The following is an 18,480-nucleotide window of genomic DNA, read 5'->3' as shown; positions in this document are numbered from 1 at the left end:
CAGGTCATTTAGCAATTTGCAAATTTTCTAGATGACTGTGTAATTTTACGATCGTTTACATAGGCTTACTTTTAAGGAAATTTAATCGAGAGATGACAAGAATCGATGGTACTGGCGGAGGAACATCGTAGCGACATTCTTGAGTCCGAGAAATATTTAATGTTAAAAAAAAAGAAATTATTATAATTAATAGAAACCTCCGGTGGCATCATGGACAACTTCCCCGCTACTTTTCCGTGAGTTCCGGGCTCAATACCGTGATATAATTGCAAAAAGATTTGCTTCGCCGTTTAAGGGGTAGAGCTGTCTCTAAAATCGTCCCCGAACATGTCCGGATCATATGTGAAATTTGTTTGTTTGCAAAAGAAACGCTTAATGTCAAATACCGATCAACAGAAATTTATAACGTATATCAGAGATTGATTACACATATGCGCTAAATTAATAATATACATGTCATACATTTAATTTGAAAATATGCTGTAAAATTAGTATACCATGTCTGAATAAAACTTCCAAGGAATATGTTATAAAATTATGATAATGTTTTTCAGCGGTGTACAGAAGGGGGTCCTCCACTTGGCGAGTATCAATAAAAGGGACTAATAAATGGCCACGTGTTTTCAGAGGCCGATTAAGTGACACTGCATTCGAGGGCAGCGAAAAGTCGTAAACCCCCCGACAGGGATAAACGGGAGGAGGAAAAATGAAGTAATTTCCGGCTTCTGCCTATAAAGATCGAGTCCGGAGGCACTAACCGGTGTATCGCTAACAACCTCGAACGGATTAATTTATGGCAGCGACCGGAGAGTAATCCTCGAGATGGACGAGCACGATAAATAGGTGGCAATAAATGTGGAGAAAAAGCAGAAGCTCTCTGCAGTGATACTCGCCATTCGAGTAAAGAAACCACGTCTTGCGTCGGTCGCGGAGCGTTACACTGTTAAAAAAAAAAAATTACTATAATTTTATAGCATCTTCCTTGGAAATTGTACTCAGACATGGTCTACTAATTCTCTAACATATTTTCAAATAAAATGTATAACATATTATATATTATAAATTTATGTTGATTAGGACTTGATACTAAACGTTGTTTCTGCAGACAAACAAATTTGACCTATGTACCTTAAACGCCGAAAAAAATCATTTTGCAATTATCGCGGTACTAACATAACTAACGCAAACGTTATCCGGATATTGTATTCACACTAAAATACAAGATAGATGCAAATCAGGAAACTCGGTGGAGTTTCACGCCGAATAATTAACGCCGAAGTTCGGCACGTCAATTCGAAAAATATTTATCTCTCAATTAAAAGAACTTATCATGGACCCATGTTCGAGATAATGAAAGTGCGTCCCGTTTTGTAGAGCCTGTAATTCTTTCAGATTGTTTTATAATCATTAACCGCGAAGAAAATAGGATTTCACGTTCGGAATAAGCGAACTCGCGCGTAGTAGAAACAATTACCGTGGCGTAAGAAATTTCTCGTTAAACTGTATAAACCCAACCCCTTCAAAGAAAAGCCTAATCGCTTTCGTATCGAGATGTCATTACCGAGACGATCGAACGTCACGTCCTTCGCAGGTGTACTTGCGAAGTCGCGAGGACAAAAAGAAATCCCGAATCCTTTGGCCGGCCTTTGTTCCCGGTCAGTAAAGTCGTACGGAGGATTTATCGACGCCGGCGACCGGCTATCACTAATCCGGCCATAAACGTGTAATCTAGCTCAACTATTGCGCCATTACACCGCCTGGACAGAGAATGAGAATTGCCTCTCTCCCCTTTCCCCGGCGAGTGTTTCTCGCGCTTTAATTTCCCGCCCTCTCCCCGGAGCCGAGCCCGGTCGGTATCGCAGGCACCTACAATCCGTTTCCACCTGCAGTCCCGGGAGGAAGAGAGAGAGCCCCATTCCCGTAGCTCTCCGTTCTACGTTTCGCTTGCAACAATAACGGTAATTGCCAATTCACAGAGGTAATAACTTGCGCTACGATGTCCACGTCTCTCTCCCCTTCTGCTTCTAACTTGACGGGGTATATACGAGTCCCTATCCAGCTGAGAAATTCCGATCCAACTGGAGTTGGTAATGGAATGGTCCTGGCACGGTTCTCGTTTTCGAGAAAGCGAAGCACTCTTTCCTGGACCGTATGACTCCCAGTTGGTCACGGTTCAGCTGGACACCAGTTATTGAATTTCTCGTAATGGTGCATCGCTCAATCTGATTTAACCTAATTACTAAATTGCTACCCTAACTGCTAAATAATATATCATTGCGTCCAACAAAAGATACGGATCGTGGCTCTAGGTAATCTCTTGGACTTTATGATTTAATCTAACCTAAATACGTAATAATTGTATGCAATAAACTACGCCCGTTGCAATTTTAAATAATCTTTTGAACGCCATCAATTCGACTAATCTGATCTTACTGCGCAATGTTTCTATTTATTTTTATTTATTTTTTTTTTAATTTATGATCGACAGTGTTGGAAACTGATCGCGGTTCAGCTGGACACGAGTTATTGAATTTGTCGCAATGATGCATTGCGCAACATGAGTTAACCTAAATATGTAATAATTGCGTCCGACAAAAGATAATGATTGTAGCTCTAGATAATCTCTTGGGCAGTACGATTTAATCTAACCTAACTGCGTAATAATTGTGCACAATAGATGTACAAAAACAGCCAAATACATTTATCTTTACTCGATTAATTGCAAAAACATCTGAAATTGCTTCCTTCCCATGAAAAGCTCAAATCAACTATTTTCGCCAAATATAGTAGAACATTCATTCCATTAAAATCCCATCCAATCTCTTTCCCAATGGTACAGTATATTTGGGCTTCGGGTATATTGCCTGTAGAAGATTTTCAACTTCTTCAAATCAAAGACAAATATTAAAAACTATTGTACAATAGCGGACATGAATGCCTCCCCTGCAGATACGACATCGCCTGTGCAGGATGGGAAGGCATTGATGTCTCTCAGAGTACACAATAAATGACGCCCGGTGCAATTCTAAATAATCATTTAAATCCCATAATTTCGACTGACTTAACCTTCCTGCGTAATGTTTCTATTCCTTTTTAGTTTGTTATCAGCATCCCGTGTTGTAAATTAACCATAGTGCCGTCATTTTTCCAAAGTCTTCAACAATTCTTGCCCAACTAATCCGTAACCAACTGGGACCCTTTCGATGGGCTCGTACTCATGGTATGATAGTATGATAATGGATGATGGGATTATACTCAACTTTAGGAATTCCTCTTACGGGGTAATCAGGGATTCCTAAAGTACATCTATCGCAATGGTCAGTTAAAAAAGTCAGGAAGAGAAATTTGATGTAAAATTCCTCTTCCAATTGGCGAGATAAAAAAGGTACTCACTTTTGCGGCTCGTTCGGGTCCCTTTTCTTCTTCTTCTTCTGGCCCTTCGGTTTCTTCTGGGCCTTGCTAACCGAGTCCGTGGGCTCCGGCGATGGTCGCTTTATTCCGGCCAGCTGGAACGATAAAACGAATCTCTAATTATCGCAAGAATTGCAAAGCACCTGATACGAAAATTCCGACAACATTGAATAACGACGGAAAAAGCACTTAATCCAAGACTGAGATAAGTAGACTACAGCATAAAACGAGGTTTACTAAATACACAACAAACCCCTCTCGGTATAATCCACCGTAACGAAGTGTCGTTTAAACCGAAGCTTTATAAATAATGAAAGGAAAAAGGGCTAGAAGTAGTCGTGTCCCGGAATTCCCGCTAACAGTTATTGGATGTTAAATTTCCTAGGAATCTCGTTTCTCGGCATAATTTGTAGAATGGCTCGGAGCTATTTGCAGGTTTCCGGCGACTTTCACCGTCGGACTTTTATTGTCAAACAGTCGGGTTTAGGATCGACATACAAAGAGGCCTGTAAAATCCCCGCGTGTTTCTTTCAGACCCTAGAAACGCGTCTCTCGGCCGGGAGAAATTTCGAAAGAGGCTTCAAGGTTTACAGAAGCACGATTTCTTCCACTCGGCCGGAAAGTAAACAAGATGGAGGAACGACGGGCTATAAGCGAGCGAGTTTATTTACACGATGAAATAATGAAAAGCCCGGAGAACACAGGAGGGGTACTGTGCTCCCAAGCCCCTCCGCCGACCTAACCTCTTTTCCGCTGGTCCATGCTTTTACTAGCTTCTCTACTTCGTGAAAAGATTCCTCGAAATTGTCGAGAGAGACCGATTAAAGTTCTAGGGACTTTATAACTTTGCTTGCTTTCACAAATGATGTCCCCAAAATCTCGATTCACGTACCATGAGTTTGTTTATGGGGTTATCACTAACGAATCTTTAATCACCGATAATTCCAGTTCGCTAGCAACATTAGCTATTCTTTGGCTATATCGTCGATTGTAATAAAAAATTCCACGCGACTCGATAACGACGGAACTTTGTCCCCTTTTCGAAAATTTGAAGGAAAGTGACGGTTAAATACGCGATCCATCATGGCGTCTACGATCGTCGTTTCGTTGTTTTACAGGCCGATATCTGTCGATACTACGTGTTAATCTCGTCGAAACTTTATCGACAGAAGCCTCTCTCAGGAACAATTCCCGATATCGAATGAGCCAATATTAAACCTAGAAAGGTGGTGATTAATATCCGTTTGATACGTAGACCCGCTGTACCGAAATGGCGGCGTTTATCATTAAACTAACAACGGATCGATCACACCGAAACTCATTCCAGTCTTCAGAGCCTCAAAGGAAACGATCGATTCGCATTTTTCTCATACTGCCTGCATGATATTAAATATCCATAGTGGAAAAGCTTTGTTGAAAGAAGCCTTTAGAACAATTGGCGACATCGAGTCGATTAACGAAGCGATAAGGTAGGGTTTAATTCGTGTTCGCCAAAATGGCGGCAAGGGACGCGTCGGGACGACGTCGTTCGGTTACTTTAACAGGGCCGATATTTCTCGGGCGTCAAACGGGGATTTATATATCCCTGTTACGTCGAGGGGAAGGGAGGCCGTCCGCCATGTTGGCTGGAAAGGGCATTGTTCCTTGGCGCAACCTTCCCCGTTCTGCGTATGTTGCTAGGTTGTGCCTGCCTGCCCAATCATCTCTTTGTTTCTCTTATTGCCCGGCTGCCTCGTAGCTTCTCGTTTTCAGCTCGTTACGAGAGACTTCTCGTTACTATCTCGTCCCGAATCGAAAAAAGCCCGCCTTGGGTGGTGGGATTCTTTCCTGCGGAATCCGCGTGGAAGTCGCGCCGATTAGACGCGCCATTCTTTGTATATTAGCGCAATTCTACGCACTCGCGCCGTTAAACTTTATCCCATAATAGGTCTGCTTAAAGATGGCGGCGGAATCATCAATGCCGAGTAAATACACTAACCACAAACTGTGCACATTGAATATATGTATGCTGCGCACAGATCTGGCCACGAAGACGGCAGAGATGAGAAATAAAAAGAGAGAAAACAAAGGGGGTGTTTCATCCCCATTATCTCATGACAAAGAATATATTAATAATTACTGTTCATTTTCGCTGGATAAAATAAATATTTTCAAATGCAAAAATGCAGCACGATTTTATGGGACAACCAAGCAGTGCAGAGATTAGTGATAAGAGAGATAAAGTAAAAAATGAAGAGGATCTCACCATCGCCGAATGCGGTGTGCTATCGTCACTATCTTCGCTGGTTGTCGTGTTGTTGTTGTTTTCAGGGGTAGCACTAGGTTGCATCGCCGGTGGACTTCCGCCCGTTGGGCTTCGATATTGCAGTTGTTGTTGTTGTTGTTGTTGCTGTTGTTGTTGTTGCTGCTGCTGCTGCTGCTGCTGCATCTGTTGTTGGGGATGCATGTACTGCATGTGCTGCATCTGGACTTGCTGTTGATGCTGCTGCTGCTGTTGTTGTTGCTGCTGCTGTTGCTGCTGTTGGTGGGAGTGCTGCTGTTGCTGTTGCTGCTGCAACAACAGCAGCTGCTGACCACTGTGTTGCTGCCCCGGCGACGTCATCGTCGAGTACGACCCTTGTGGACTGCTATAGGCCGAGCTGAAGAAAAAAAAACAGAACGTGTATCATTGGGCGCCATTTTGGATAACGCGAAATAAGTGGAAATAACATATTGAACTTTGAAAACAATTAGCGTTCGCGTTCTATAAATATAATTGCAAGGCTTCGCTCTCATATAAAATTATACATATATTTGGCGCGGAACTCTACCCACTTTCACGACGTGAAATCTCTTACGGGTCTACGAATCCCTTCGGTATCTTCACTAGTCAATCCCACATAGGCCTCGATATGCAAAATTAGCGAATCGCGAGCAAATTTTAAGAATATTTTACGCAACATCAGACTGACATTCATAGATATCAACATTTCACATCTATAAGTCTAATTGCAAGGCTTCGCTCTTATATAAAATTATACATATATTTGGCGCGGAACTCTACCCACTTTCACGACGTGAAATCTCCTACGGGTCTACGATTCCCTTCGGTACCTTGGTCCCAACGAAGCCTCGATCCGCAAAGTCGGCAAATCGTTTGCGAATTTCGTGAATACTTTGCACATCCGAGGGGAAGGGGGCACGGGGGGAGGGGGAGGGGGCAAGGAACAGGGAGGCAGGGAAACCGTGGAATATAGCATCCGCAGGCTGAATGCTATTTTAACACAAATTGGATAACTTTTGAGATATGGCCGCCGCTGCGTCAGCGTCGGAGGATTTACGGCCTACTCTACATCAAGCTAACCCCGAGCCGTCTCCCCCTCCCCACCCCCCAACCCCCCCCGGCGACCACCCAGTCGCCTTCGAGCAAGCATTCGAAAATCAAATTTACTCGACAGTCAATTTTGCCCCCCCCTCGAGTTCCTCTCCCTCTCCCGCAAGTTCTCTCTCCTTCCCATTTATAACGTTTCCTACTTCTCCCCCGGCCACCCCCTCTTTCCTTTCCACTCGCATTTCATGTCTCTCGCTCTCCACCTCTTCCACTTTGGATGTCCGCCATGTTGTGTACTCTTTTACGTTTCCATTTGCAGTATTCGCCGTCTGCGACTCTCGGGAGAACTTTTCCACCTTCCTCCCTTCCCTCTCTGGGCCGGGAAAAAAATTCTCGGTTTCCCGTCTTCCGGTGTAAACGCCAATATGGCCGCCGCGTCCTCCTCTTCGACCCGATCCCCCACCGCAATTAGTCCTCTAACGTGATAATATTTATGAAACTTTTCTCCGAATAATAAAAAAAATACACTTTTTTTTTTAATTTTACGAGCATCGTATTCTTCCTTAGGGTGTCCATAATAATGTGGTGAAGTTTCAAACGATATATTACGTAAACCACGTATATTACATGACGTATTTAATACCTCCCCAATCCTGCTCTTAACTATAAACTATGAATATGTGAGACCCAATATATAGAATGACACTTTCATATCACCTTAAGGGCAAACAAGGGATGGGTAGTACCCAATCCTGTTCTTAACTATAAACTATGAATATGTGAGACCTAATATATAGAATGACCCTTTCATATCACCTTAAGGGGAAACAAGGGATGGATGCAATCCTGCCTTTAACTATAAACTATGAATATGTGAGACCCAATATATAGAATGACCCTTTCATATCACCTTAAGGGCAAACAAGGGATGGGTAGTTTCGGGACTTGCGGGATAGCGGAGGAATCCGAGGGGCCCGAAACTCTGGTAATTGGGCCTGATTTATGTGCGCCCCAGCCGCAAGGTGGCGCGCAACAATGACAACGAGGCGCGTTTGCAAAAGGAACCGCAGAAGGTGGTGCCGTTAAAGAGAGCCCTCTCGGGCCCGTCGATGTCGTGCAGATAACGAGTGCTCCGAAACGCCACCGGTTTCCGCTGCGGTTCCGCTCAGCCTTGCGGTTGAGGCATTCGCTATGGTCAACATTAGGGACCGACTGCATATCCCGAAACACGTAAACCGAAACTACGTCCCCATCTACCTTTTATGTGCCCCTTGTTTACTGTCTAATGACGCCGTAGGTAGTTAGAGATGCCGATTGCTCGTACTTGACTCACCTAACGTTGATTGGCTGCATCGAGTGCTCTTGTTGCAAGTAAAGAGGCTGTTGATACCCGCCGGGGTCCAGACTCAACCCATCGGGAGATTGTTGCATTCCTCCACCCTGCATTATCTGCGAATACCAAATCACGGTCGTTGTTAACGGCGTTCACCGTCAAACTGGGGACGATGAGTTCCGCCGCTAGATGGCGTTAGCGTCGAATTCGGTGGGAGGTTACCAAAACGTACTTTCTCGCTAGGATAAGTAAGACGCTACGCACCATGGGCGGTAGAAAAATATGTGCGTGCCCTACACGTATAGAACTCACGCAACGGCTAAACGAGTCTGACTTGGCGTCGAAGCGTGTCACCTGGACGCACGCACACGCCTAGATTTGGCAATGGTTGTCAAGGAGAGCTCAAATTCCTCGCGAGGAATCCGAAAATCACGAAAAAGCCGCTCCACGGGGAGAACGACTTTGAATGTATTTCTCAACCGATCGAGGCTCAACGAGTACTCGTTTTCAACATAAAACGTTGACGTCTGTTCACATGGGAACGATTTTCGATAACGCAACTCCTTAGTTAAAGGAGCATTCAAATTATGTCGTAGCATTCTTTTATATGAAAATGAGCACTTATCGAAAATCGCTCCCATGTAGACAGAGGTTAACATTTTATCTTTAATATGAACACTCGTTGAGCTCGATCGGTTTAGAAATACGCTCAAAAATGTTGTCTCCGTGAGGCCCTGCAAAATCGCTGCAGTGGTGAGCGCCCTTAAAAGAAACGGATTCGATCGTCCTGTCATTCTCTCTCCCCCGTACTTGTGGTTCCTCTCTTTCTAACTTTACCACAGTCGCCATCTAGCGACACAATATATGTACCGTGTAGCGTAAAAGAGGTCCGTAATATTCTGTAAATTTCGGTAGATGGCAGTGGCTTCGTTTGGACGGCAAAACGAGAAAAGAATCGTTAGGTCGGTGCTATTAAATACCGGGATTTAATGAACCGATTCGGCGATGGAAAAAAAAGGTCGCCAATTTCGGGGATATTCCGCGAGGATCACGCGCCCCATCTAGCACCGTAAACAGCCCCATACGCGAGTCAATCCCGGACCGAAGCTCACGCAATATCCCCAGAAAATTACTAGCCAGGGAGCCCACCAATCGGTGGACGCGCAATTTCCCCGGCTCGTTTGTTAGGCACGTATAATGGCCCGAATTTTGGTAACCGGCCGGGCGATTACGGGAAAACGGCGATGGCAGCGCCGCCACCAATAAAGCACAGCGTTCGAGACGAAAACATAACCTCTATTGCGTCAACGCTCGTACCACATTGAAAGCACCGATTCTCGCCCGATTACCGAAGTTACGCGAAATTAACTATAACCTTTATATGTTCCCCGATTTTGTGTACAATTGACGTTTAGACGTTAACAAATAAAGTACAGTGTCCGAGAGAAAAACATAACCTCTATTACGTCAACGCTCATACCACATTGAAAGCACTGATTCTCGTCCAATTACCGAAGTTAAGCAAAGTTAACCTTCAACATCTAATTCCTTCATCAACTAATAAGGTACAGAGTCACAAACAAAAACATAACCTGTATTACGTCAACGCTCATACCACACTGAAAGCACTGATATTCTCGCCGAATCAAGGAAGTAAACCAAACTTAACCTCAGCTTCCATTTCCCGACTTTTCGAGATACTCGTTATTCAGGCATCAACCATGCGTCTATGTTCAAGGTTTAGTGAGTAGTATATTACCGATTCGTCGAGAACACCGGCGATAAGACTCGCCATTTAACCTAAACTCTCCTGATGCGGTTTCGCAGTGAACAAGAAGGTGGGCGGTCCGATTCGCGGAGGTAATGTAAATACCAGGAAGAATCGGTCATTAGAGCGGTGCACAGGTGCGTTAATAATTTCCCCGTGCAGGAATAATAAGCGCAGAAACACGTGGGAAGGCGTCGGGAGGCGTTTCTATGAACGGACCCCTCGGTCGTTCCCTGTCGCGCTCATGAATACGCTCCTACTGCGGAAAGGCCGTGCGCGCGCATAACTCGACGCGGGTACATGCGTTTACGCCATAACGCATACACCATAGAGGAGAAAAATATAAAGGGGTCCCTGCTTATTGCAGATGAGACCCTTTATTGGCTAGGGAGAATTTTTCTATGGACCGGAACGACCCGCGACAAAGAGGGACACTGAAAGCGCAGGAAACGTGTTATAGCGAAACGCCATGATATCCGATGGAAGGGGGTCGATAAGATTCTTACAGGTGCCTGTAATCCGACGAAATACAATACTTCCGAATGAACAATCCCAGATAGACATAGCGACGCAAAATTTGTAACAAAGGGTCAATTTGAATCAATTAATGCACAAAAGGTCATGAGTCACGAGCGTGTTGCTTATCACTCCTCATTTGGGACTCATATCTGCAGGACACAGTGACGAACCAAAAACACTCAGACATGAAACAAACTCAAGTACATGCAATGTGTCAACGTTTGTCCGCATATGTACAGCTAAATTTATCTCACGCATTGCCGATTAAACAATTGCAGCGTCCTTGGCTGATATTTGAGTCATGGCATGATGGAAAAGGGAACATGGAGGAACGTCATACTTAGCTCACATTTGTACCATCAACTAACTTCATACAATGTCCGCAAATTAACGCCATGGAATGATGTTACAGCCCCTGTTAAATTGTCCATAAATCTCCAGCTCATAAATCTCGGTTATGGCATAACTGGCATGTGACTCAAGTATGCGGTAAATGTATTGCTACAATCATTAATGACAAATTTACCCCGAATTTTTGTTTAAATTTACTATATAAAATGCGCACGCGCGTGTGTGTAGCAAACCTTTCATGCATCAAGGAAAATTGTTTGTAAATCGATATTTCTCATCACACGATGACCATGAATTTCTATCTGGGACCCTTCTTATAGAAACTAGAAGATGGACTCGATGACTAAGCCTCACCTGTGGCTGATAAGCGTGCAAGGCATCGTGCTGCTGGTGATGCTGCTGTTGCTGGTGTTGCTGGTGCGGGTGGGAGTGTATCGCCGGAATGTCGAAGTCCTCGTCGCCGAAACTCGGCGTGTGGAATGTCTGGAAGATAAGTAAATAAATAAATAAGGATTATTAAGAAGGGCGACCTCGAAGTTACGTCGCGGGAAGGGAGGAAATAATCCCCTTTAATGAGGGAGTTATGTAAATAGAGGAGTACAAGATCGAGTTCTTCGAGGAAAAGGAAGAGGTATAGAAAAAAGAAAAATAAAGAAAAAAAAGGAACCTAGAGGGGAGGGAAGGAAGACGTTGTCCAGGGGGTAATCCACCTCCGAGGCAACGCCATGGAAAAAGGGAGAGCGGAAGGGGAGGGTCGGGGAATAAGGTCGAATGAAAGAATCCACCCGGGACGTGGGAGGGGATGATAGATAGCGTTATAGTGTTCAAAATTCTTTTAGCAATTTGCCCTCCCCGGCTCGCCCGTCTTTCCCCGTCTTTCCCCATCTTTCCCCATCAAAGGGGCCGGGAGGAAAATAAATTTGCCGCCGGGGCCCGGGACTCGGGGAATAAAAGTTTTTAAATTGGATTTAATAGCGCCAGGAATTTTCCTTTGAAGGAACTCGGCTGCCTATTGATCGAGGCCTCGTCTCCTCTCCCGCCCTTCTGCCTCCCCTCTCCCTCTTTCTTTCACTACCGATTCCTCCCCTCGCTCCCCTCCGCGCTTCGGAATACACCGGTCTTGTCTCCCCTGCCTCTCCTCGTGCCCGTGACGATTTATTTCACGAGCTGTTGTCCCCTTTCACGTGTATAGAGGTCTAGCGACCAATGGGGATGGGCGAAGGAGGTATCGAGGCATCCCGAGTGCTTCCCAAAGCGACCACCAGAGGCGACACCGGCCAAAGGCCTCTTACTCTCCCCGATCGGCGCCCCTGGCGGCCACCTTGTAAACAACGTTCACCCTCACAATGAACAGTCCCAAAACAGCCTTCGAGGTTTAACTCGGTAATTTCTTCCCCGGAAATTGACTTCACAGGCTCAGTTTACCCCGTACTAAATCCGTGGATTTATCAAGCCGTCGGTGTAAACGATCGCGTATCGTCTTGGCACGGTACGCGTGAAAAGTGCGTATCGTACCGCCTTGGTACAGCACTATTTACACCGAAAGATTGATAAAACAACGCTTTAGTACGCTTTGACTGATCCATAACCTCTTATCTAGATAAAATCTAGAACAATGAGGATATCATCGTATAACCTTTCTCACGGGGAATTTGACTTTAATCTAGAAACATTCTTCCCCACCAGTAATGCGATCTTAAACCGTCGGCATAACTCGTTTACAATAAGTCAAGAAGTGATAAATAAAGAATAAAGAACCAATGTCCACGCAAAAAGAAAGCACGGTAAGAGCTTAAGAAGCGCGAGGATTTATCGAGCAAACGTGCATCGTCCCTCTCGTTAACATAACATCTCGTTTGTTAACGCCCTCGGATATTTATCAGGAGGCAGGGTGGAGGCAACGCGAGGAGTTTAATCAACTTCCCGATGGAAACGACCGAAAAGTCGATGTTCGGCTCGGACAGTGAACTGACGTTAAGCGTCGCGGGGGGGGGAGGGAATTCGAAAAAGAGACTCGTAAAAGTGTCCCGAAGAGGCTCCATCGATCCCACGGCGGAATAACACGTGTAAACACCGAGGCTCGAATCGACGGGAGTGGAAGAGAGAGGGAAAGAGGGAACATGAGGAAGAGGGAGAGAGAGAAAGAGGGGGGCAGAGGCACGCAGAGCGGCTTTAATGCGGAGGAACGATCTCCGGATGGTGCGTGAGTGAGATAACGTTTAAGGGTGACACATAGTGCAGGTGCTAAGAGGATTCCGGGCATTATCGTATTTCTACTTTATGTTGCACTTTACGTTCTACTTTACGTCCCCCTCTGTCTCTCGTCGCTCTCGTATCTCGGATAAAGAAGTAAATGACCTCACCGAACAATCCCTGGATGTCTATTAAAGAATTTCACATCGAGTTTCGGTACATTCGAGGTGTCCCATGTAAGAACGGCCGATAAATCGAGGAACAGGAAGTTACGGGACACGTCTCAAAGGTGGCGGCACTGTGGCCGACCTGCAGCGCTGCCCAACGTCGTTTAACCCAACTGCGTAGTTAATCGCGTTAGGAAGAAGATGTGGTCGTGGTCCTAGAAAATCTTTTGCATGTACTCGAAATCCGGGATTTATCGAGTCCGAGCCCAGTAAGTTGGAATTTAAGCGACGATCGAGACCATCAGGATCTAATCTGCGTAATTATTGATGCGAGGGAGAAATGCGAGTTACTGGATCCGGGCCCGATAAATCCCGGATCGAGGAGTACGGTGGAGATGCAGGGTGTTTTCGCATAACCTATCTCTGCATAACTGCATCTGGTAAAAGATATCGACTGTGGGTCTAGATAATCTTTTGGACGATATAGTTTAACCTAACCTAATGGCATATTAATTGCAGCCGGCAAAAGATATAGCTGCGAGGATTCGGACCATTTAATCTGGCTTAACCATCCTGGGATTTTGTCGATGAATTATGAGAACATGAGGTAACCGTGGAAACGACTGACAGCGCCGCGACGGAGGAACTCGAAACTATGCGGGACCTAGTGGCGACTACGACGGCCTCCATCGAGGGAATCCCGATCGGATTTGCATCGGATCCGTTAATTTAGAGCCCTTTCCACCAGAGTGGAGAAAAATCTCCGCGGGCCCACAGAACCGTTGCGTGGCGTCGCTCGGTCGGCCGCCATTTTTCTCCGCCACCCCCGCAAACCGCCTCCCGCGGAAACTAAACTCGCTCCTCTCTCCATCTCGTTAAAACTTGCCGCGGCGAAGTTACTTCTGCCGAGAAAATATTATTTAGACAGTTTCCTGGTTACCTCCGGTAACTCCCCCCTCCCTGGTCCGACCTCGTCTTTCATCCGGCGCCCCTCCCCACCCCCGCCGCGAACCTCCGCCAATAGGGAGGAAGAACGTCCTCGCGCGGCAGTCGGCGAGAGAGCTCGTTCGACTCTTGTTTTACATCCAACTTCAGCTCGCTCTTACGTAAATACATTTTATAATTGAGTTTGAAAGGTTGAAATTGCCAGCGCCGACGAATCCTATTACCCCCACTCCGGCGCCGCCTCCCACCGCGCGCCGACCCCGACTGCTGCCTCCCCCCACTCCGCTACATGCGCGGCCACGGCTGCGCAGAACTCGATGCTCGCCAACCAGGGATGGTAATGAAGAGAGCCAGGCTGGAGGAGGACAAAGATGACGTGAGACACGCGCTGATGGGGAAACACGGTTACACGCCGTGAATTCGACGTTAGTTTTTAATCACTTCGCGGTAATGCGTCCTCCCTCTCTCTCTCCCGCCTCTTCCCTTTTCTCCCATTCTTCGCTCGCTCTTTTAAGGTTAAGTGAAACACCCCTCGAATCAGTCGATTCGAATAAAACTTATTTTTAAGAGTATTGTACCGATCTGTCCGAAAGATCGACACTTTATTGAAGGCTCTAATATATGAAATGAATGTGTCAAGACAATTGTATGACAATTTATTCTTCGCTCGCTCTTTTAAGGTTAAGTGAAACATCCTCAGTGAGCCATCCCAACATTTTTAGGGTACTATAAATGTCGATTACGGGCCAGAATTATTGATTCGGTGAAGAATAACAGCGGGTAACATTTACAAATATGAAAAGTTAAGCACCAATCAAGTGCTCGGGCGTTGAAATATGAAAGACAATTTTAGGAGTGGAGTTATTCATTTTAGACCGTTCATGTTAATATGTTAACCCCTGCAGTAACGAATATCGGTAATACATTGCTATAATCAGCCTAACGTTACTTATTGGGATAATATTATGAATTACTAACCAACATTGAGCTAATGAAATATTAATTTCAATGTTACATTAAAAACATTCCGGGAATAAATCAAAATGTACACGGTTTAATATTGGAGCAATGCTCGCAATATTCACCCGCAAGGTGAACTGCAATTTGCCGATATTGTACCAATTAATATTGCTACATGGGATATTTATAATTGGCAGGATATTTATTTTTAGGCGTTGTAGTTTATTTTTAGCGAGCTGGGTACAATGGAAAAGCTATTATTCCAGATAAGGGGATGACCTCTTCTGGCAGTTCCTTCTTCTTGAACCTTTACCCCGGCACTAAGAATTTACTTCCGAGAGAAACCTGTTCGGAAATGCATGACTTCCCGCGGGTTTATGAGGGTTTTACTATTTTTCTTTTTTCCTTTACGACCGTAGAATGACTCAGGAAACAGTGGCTAAATGGAAGTGCACCGATTGCAACCAACGCCTCGATTTAAGGTAAAGTGATATACGTGAAGGAACTTGACCGACGTCGGTAAAAAAAGGTTTCTCTAAATACCTACGTAGCCGAAGTCCGTATTTATATGGACAGCTGTATCGAATTATATTGGATACTGCACTAAATAGCATAATCCATATATCGTTTTCGTACAATAATTAAAAAAAAAAATCGATGTAAAACTCCAGAAATCCCCTGGATTCATGGTTTTTGATGCCGTAATTAGCTGCAGTGTGCCACCCTGCGCCATCTGTGATTTTAGTTTCAACTACATTTTCTCTCCGGGACCTCGTGTTACCTGCATTTCAGCACAGAAGCGCATAAGACACTTTTTTGCTTTTATCCCGCTAAAATGCGATTTTCTCGATTACCAGAGTGTTCTAAATTGCCGTACAATTGTCCTGACACTTTGGTTCCTCATATTAAAGCCTTCAGTAATTGTACATCGATCGAAATATGAGAGCTCGACGCCAGTTTGTTTCTGGTCTGGGCTAAGTTAAAGAATTTCATTCTAAAATCCAAATTTTAAAAGTGTCAGGATAATTCCGAGCTGTTCTCAAGTCACGTGTCGAAGTTTCGGACGGTTCGGTTCAATAATCTTAAAAGAAAGAAAAGCCTTTTATTCGGATCGACTGATTTGAGGGGGGTTTCACTTCACTCTAAAGGGGCCGCGCCGGATCCGCCGGGTGAGATTTAATTTTCGAATGCTTAAATCACTTTTGGAATCGAATCGAATTATCGCGAAGAAGCTGCAGCTCCGACGTCAATTATTTATCAAGCAAGGGGACCGCTTTATCGACCAAGAGATCCCACTGGCCAGCGGGGAGGAATGCAGCGCCGCCGGTTTCGATGCGGAGGCGTCCCGGAACTACAGGCCGAAGACTCACATCGCCACTTCCTTCATTAATTTCTCGTAAACGCCTCCCGATTTCGATTCGAAATGTCGGCGATTCGAGTTAGGAGATTTGAAGAAGCGATTCGGTGCAACGAATCGAGACTGGAACGATTTTGACAAAGGCGGTCTTCCCTTGTAGAGTTTTCGGTCGGTAGGGTAGAAGGAGCCGATCGATGGAGAGCAGGCCATTGCGCAGTTACCTTCCCTCACCGCCGATAAAAAAGGAAAAGAGGAGGAGGGAGAATTGGAACGAGTATTTCGATTCCTCGAACCATAAAGGCATCGATAAGCCCGGCAATAAAACGATCGGCGAGGCTCTCTCCGTCTCTCTCTCGCCCCCGCTCCCTTCGGATAGTCCCCCCCTCTCCCTCCCGCCCCTTCCTCATCGCCTCGGGATTGCCTCGTCTTTTTACAAAGTAATAAAACAGCGCGATAAGATATAATTAATGGCGGTAATGACTGGCAGCGTAGAGGAGGATAATCGTTAGGCACGATTCACACGAGGTACTTCACCCTACAGCTCTCAATGGCGGCCTTCTCTTCCTCGGGAAACGCATTAATAAACAAACGGGATAATCGACTGGAAAAAGAGGATCTCACAAAAGGAAATGAAAAACAGACCACTGAAATATGCTTCGAGAGACGAGACCTCGGTTACATCGTTATCCCCGTTTCCCTTGCACCGAGAAAAAAAAAATGTCACTGTACCAAAGAAATATTAGGTCGATGCATAAGTAATGGCGTTTTTAACACGTAACCTGGCGCTTAAAAAAAAATGCCAATACTTATGCATCAACCTAGTATATCTTTGAACGGCTCCAAAAAAAGAAACATTTCATTAATTCCAAGAGAATAATTATTTGAGAGAAATAAATTTTATTCCTAACAAATGTTGCGTCCAATTTATTCGAGTTTATCTGAGCGAAGCAATTAATCCTGGAATTGGGAAAATATTTCTTTGATTAAATGAAATTTGTTTTCCTTGGTGTACTCATTTTTGCGACATTTTAAATTTCGGTATCCACGATTCGACCGAGAAAAAAAAAGGAGATCGGAAAAGCGATTCCTTTTTCCAAATTCCGATTTCCCCGCAATATGTTTCGGGAGGGAATTCATTAAAAAGGGAGCAATTAATCCTGCAAATTGTCCAATTTCGAGGGGCCCAACCCCCAGGGCGAAACAAAAGCACACGTCATTTCCCCCTTTTTACCGGGATGAAAGGATCAAAGGACGGCCGGAAGAGGATATTTCGCCTCTTTGACATTCCCCGGAGCTATTTCGCCGTCTATTACAGCGCAATAACCCCAGATTTATTAGAATCAACGTTGATCTTCCGCGAGGCGCGCGCTCTCCGCGACGTCGTGATTATGTTAACCTCGGAAGGAGGTTATACAAAGTTGCGCATAGCGATTATGAAATTTGTCCTCCCGGTGGAAATCTCTACGGGACAGTGTTTGAGGGCGCAGGGAGAGATGGAGAGATAGAGGGAAAGGGGGGAAAGAGAAAGAGAGAGAGGGGGAAAGACGGGAGGGCGGGGGGACAAAATGGCGGCGCGCAACGACAAAGGACAGGGCTCGTACGTTGTAAAGTGCCGGCGGGCGCACGAAGCGACAAAATGAAACGGCCGTAAAGCCGACGGAATTAGATGAACTTTTTTACGCGTTAGCGTATAAAACGTCGACCCCGTAAATCCACGTCGACGTAAATGCAGCGGCGTAGACACGGCTCGCGAAAACGGGGCCTCGTAATTGGCCGACGTTTCCGCGGCCGCCTTTTTCTATGGCGTCCTAGAGAGATAAGGGGAAGAGATATAGGGCAAACGCGCGGAAAACGGAGAGCACGGCCGGTGCAATTACCGGAGACGTAATTGTGCCACGACGGGCCGATTAGATCTCGCGTCGCCGTTCATTTTTGTTAAACGGGGTGCCTGACAGATCGAAAATGAAACTCGAAGTGGCGGGCCGCGGCGCGGCGCGACGCCATGTTGACCGCTCGGTGACGCGTGCTCCGCGGCGGCGGGAAGGCGTGCCGCGGCCCCGACAATATTCGGGCTCTTGACCCGCGGCTGGCTAATTATTATCGCAGAATTCTCGACGGATCGAAAATAAATACCTCAAGGTGGCTCGGCGCCATTGTCGTTGGAGT

At 45.5% G+C, this 18,480-nt stretch overlaps 1 protein-coding gene across 3 annotated transcripts in view; it reads right to left on the bottom strand.

Annotated features, from left to right (window-relative positions):
- Positions 1-18,480, bottom strand: part of LOC105702310 (TOX high mobility group box family member 4) — a 197,879-nt gene that overhangs the window by 11,971 nt on the left and 167,428 nt on the right. For all 3 annotated transcript variants that reach the window (XM_012429788.2, XM_012429789.2, XM_012429790.1), the window contains 4 exons: positions 11,047-11,175; positions 8,055-8,170; positions 5,657-6,050; positions 3,394-3,506 (listed from right to left, as the gene is read on the bottom strand). In XM_012429788.2, coding sequence (XP_012285211.1) covers positions 3,394-3,506; positions 5,657-6,050; positions 8,055-8,170; positions 11,047-11,175 — 752 coding nt within the window. The remainder of the gene's footprint in view (positions 1-3,393; positions 3,507-5,656; positions 6,051-8,054; positions 8,171-11,046; positions 11,176-18,480) is intronic.

The sequence above is a fragment of the Orussus abietinus genome, unplaced genomic scaffold, assembly GCF_000612105.2.
Source record: "Orussus abietinus isolate OABI.00-Male unplaced genomic scaffold, Oabi_2.0 scaffold108, whole genome shotgun sequence".
Lineage (NCBI taxonomy): Eukaryota > Metazoa > Arthropoda > Insecta > Hymenoptera > Orussidae > Orussus > Orussus abietinus.
Note: the sequence above shows the minus strand (reverse complement) of the source record. Positions and strands in the feature narration are given on the sequence as shown.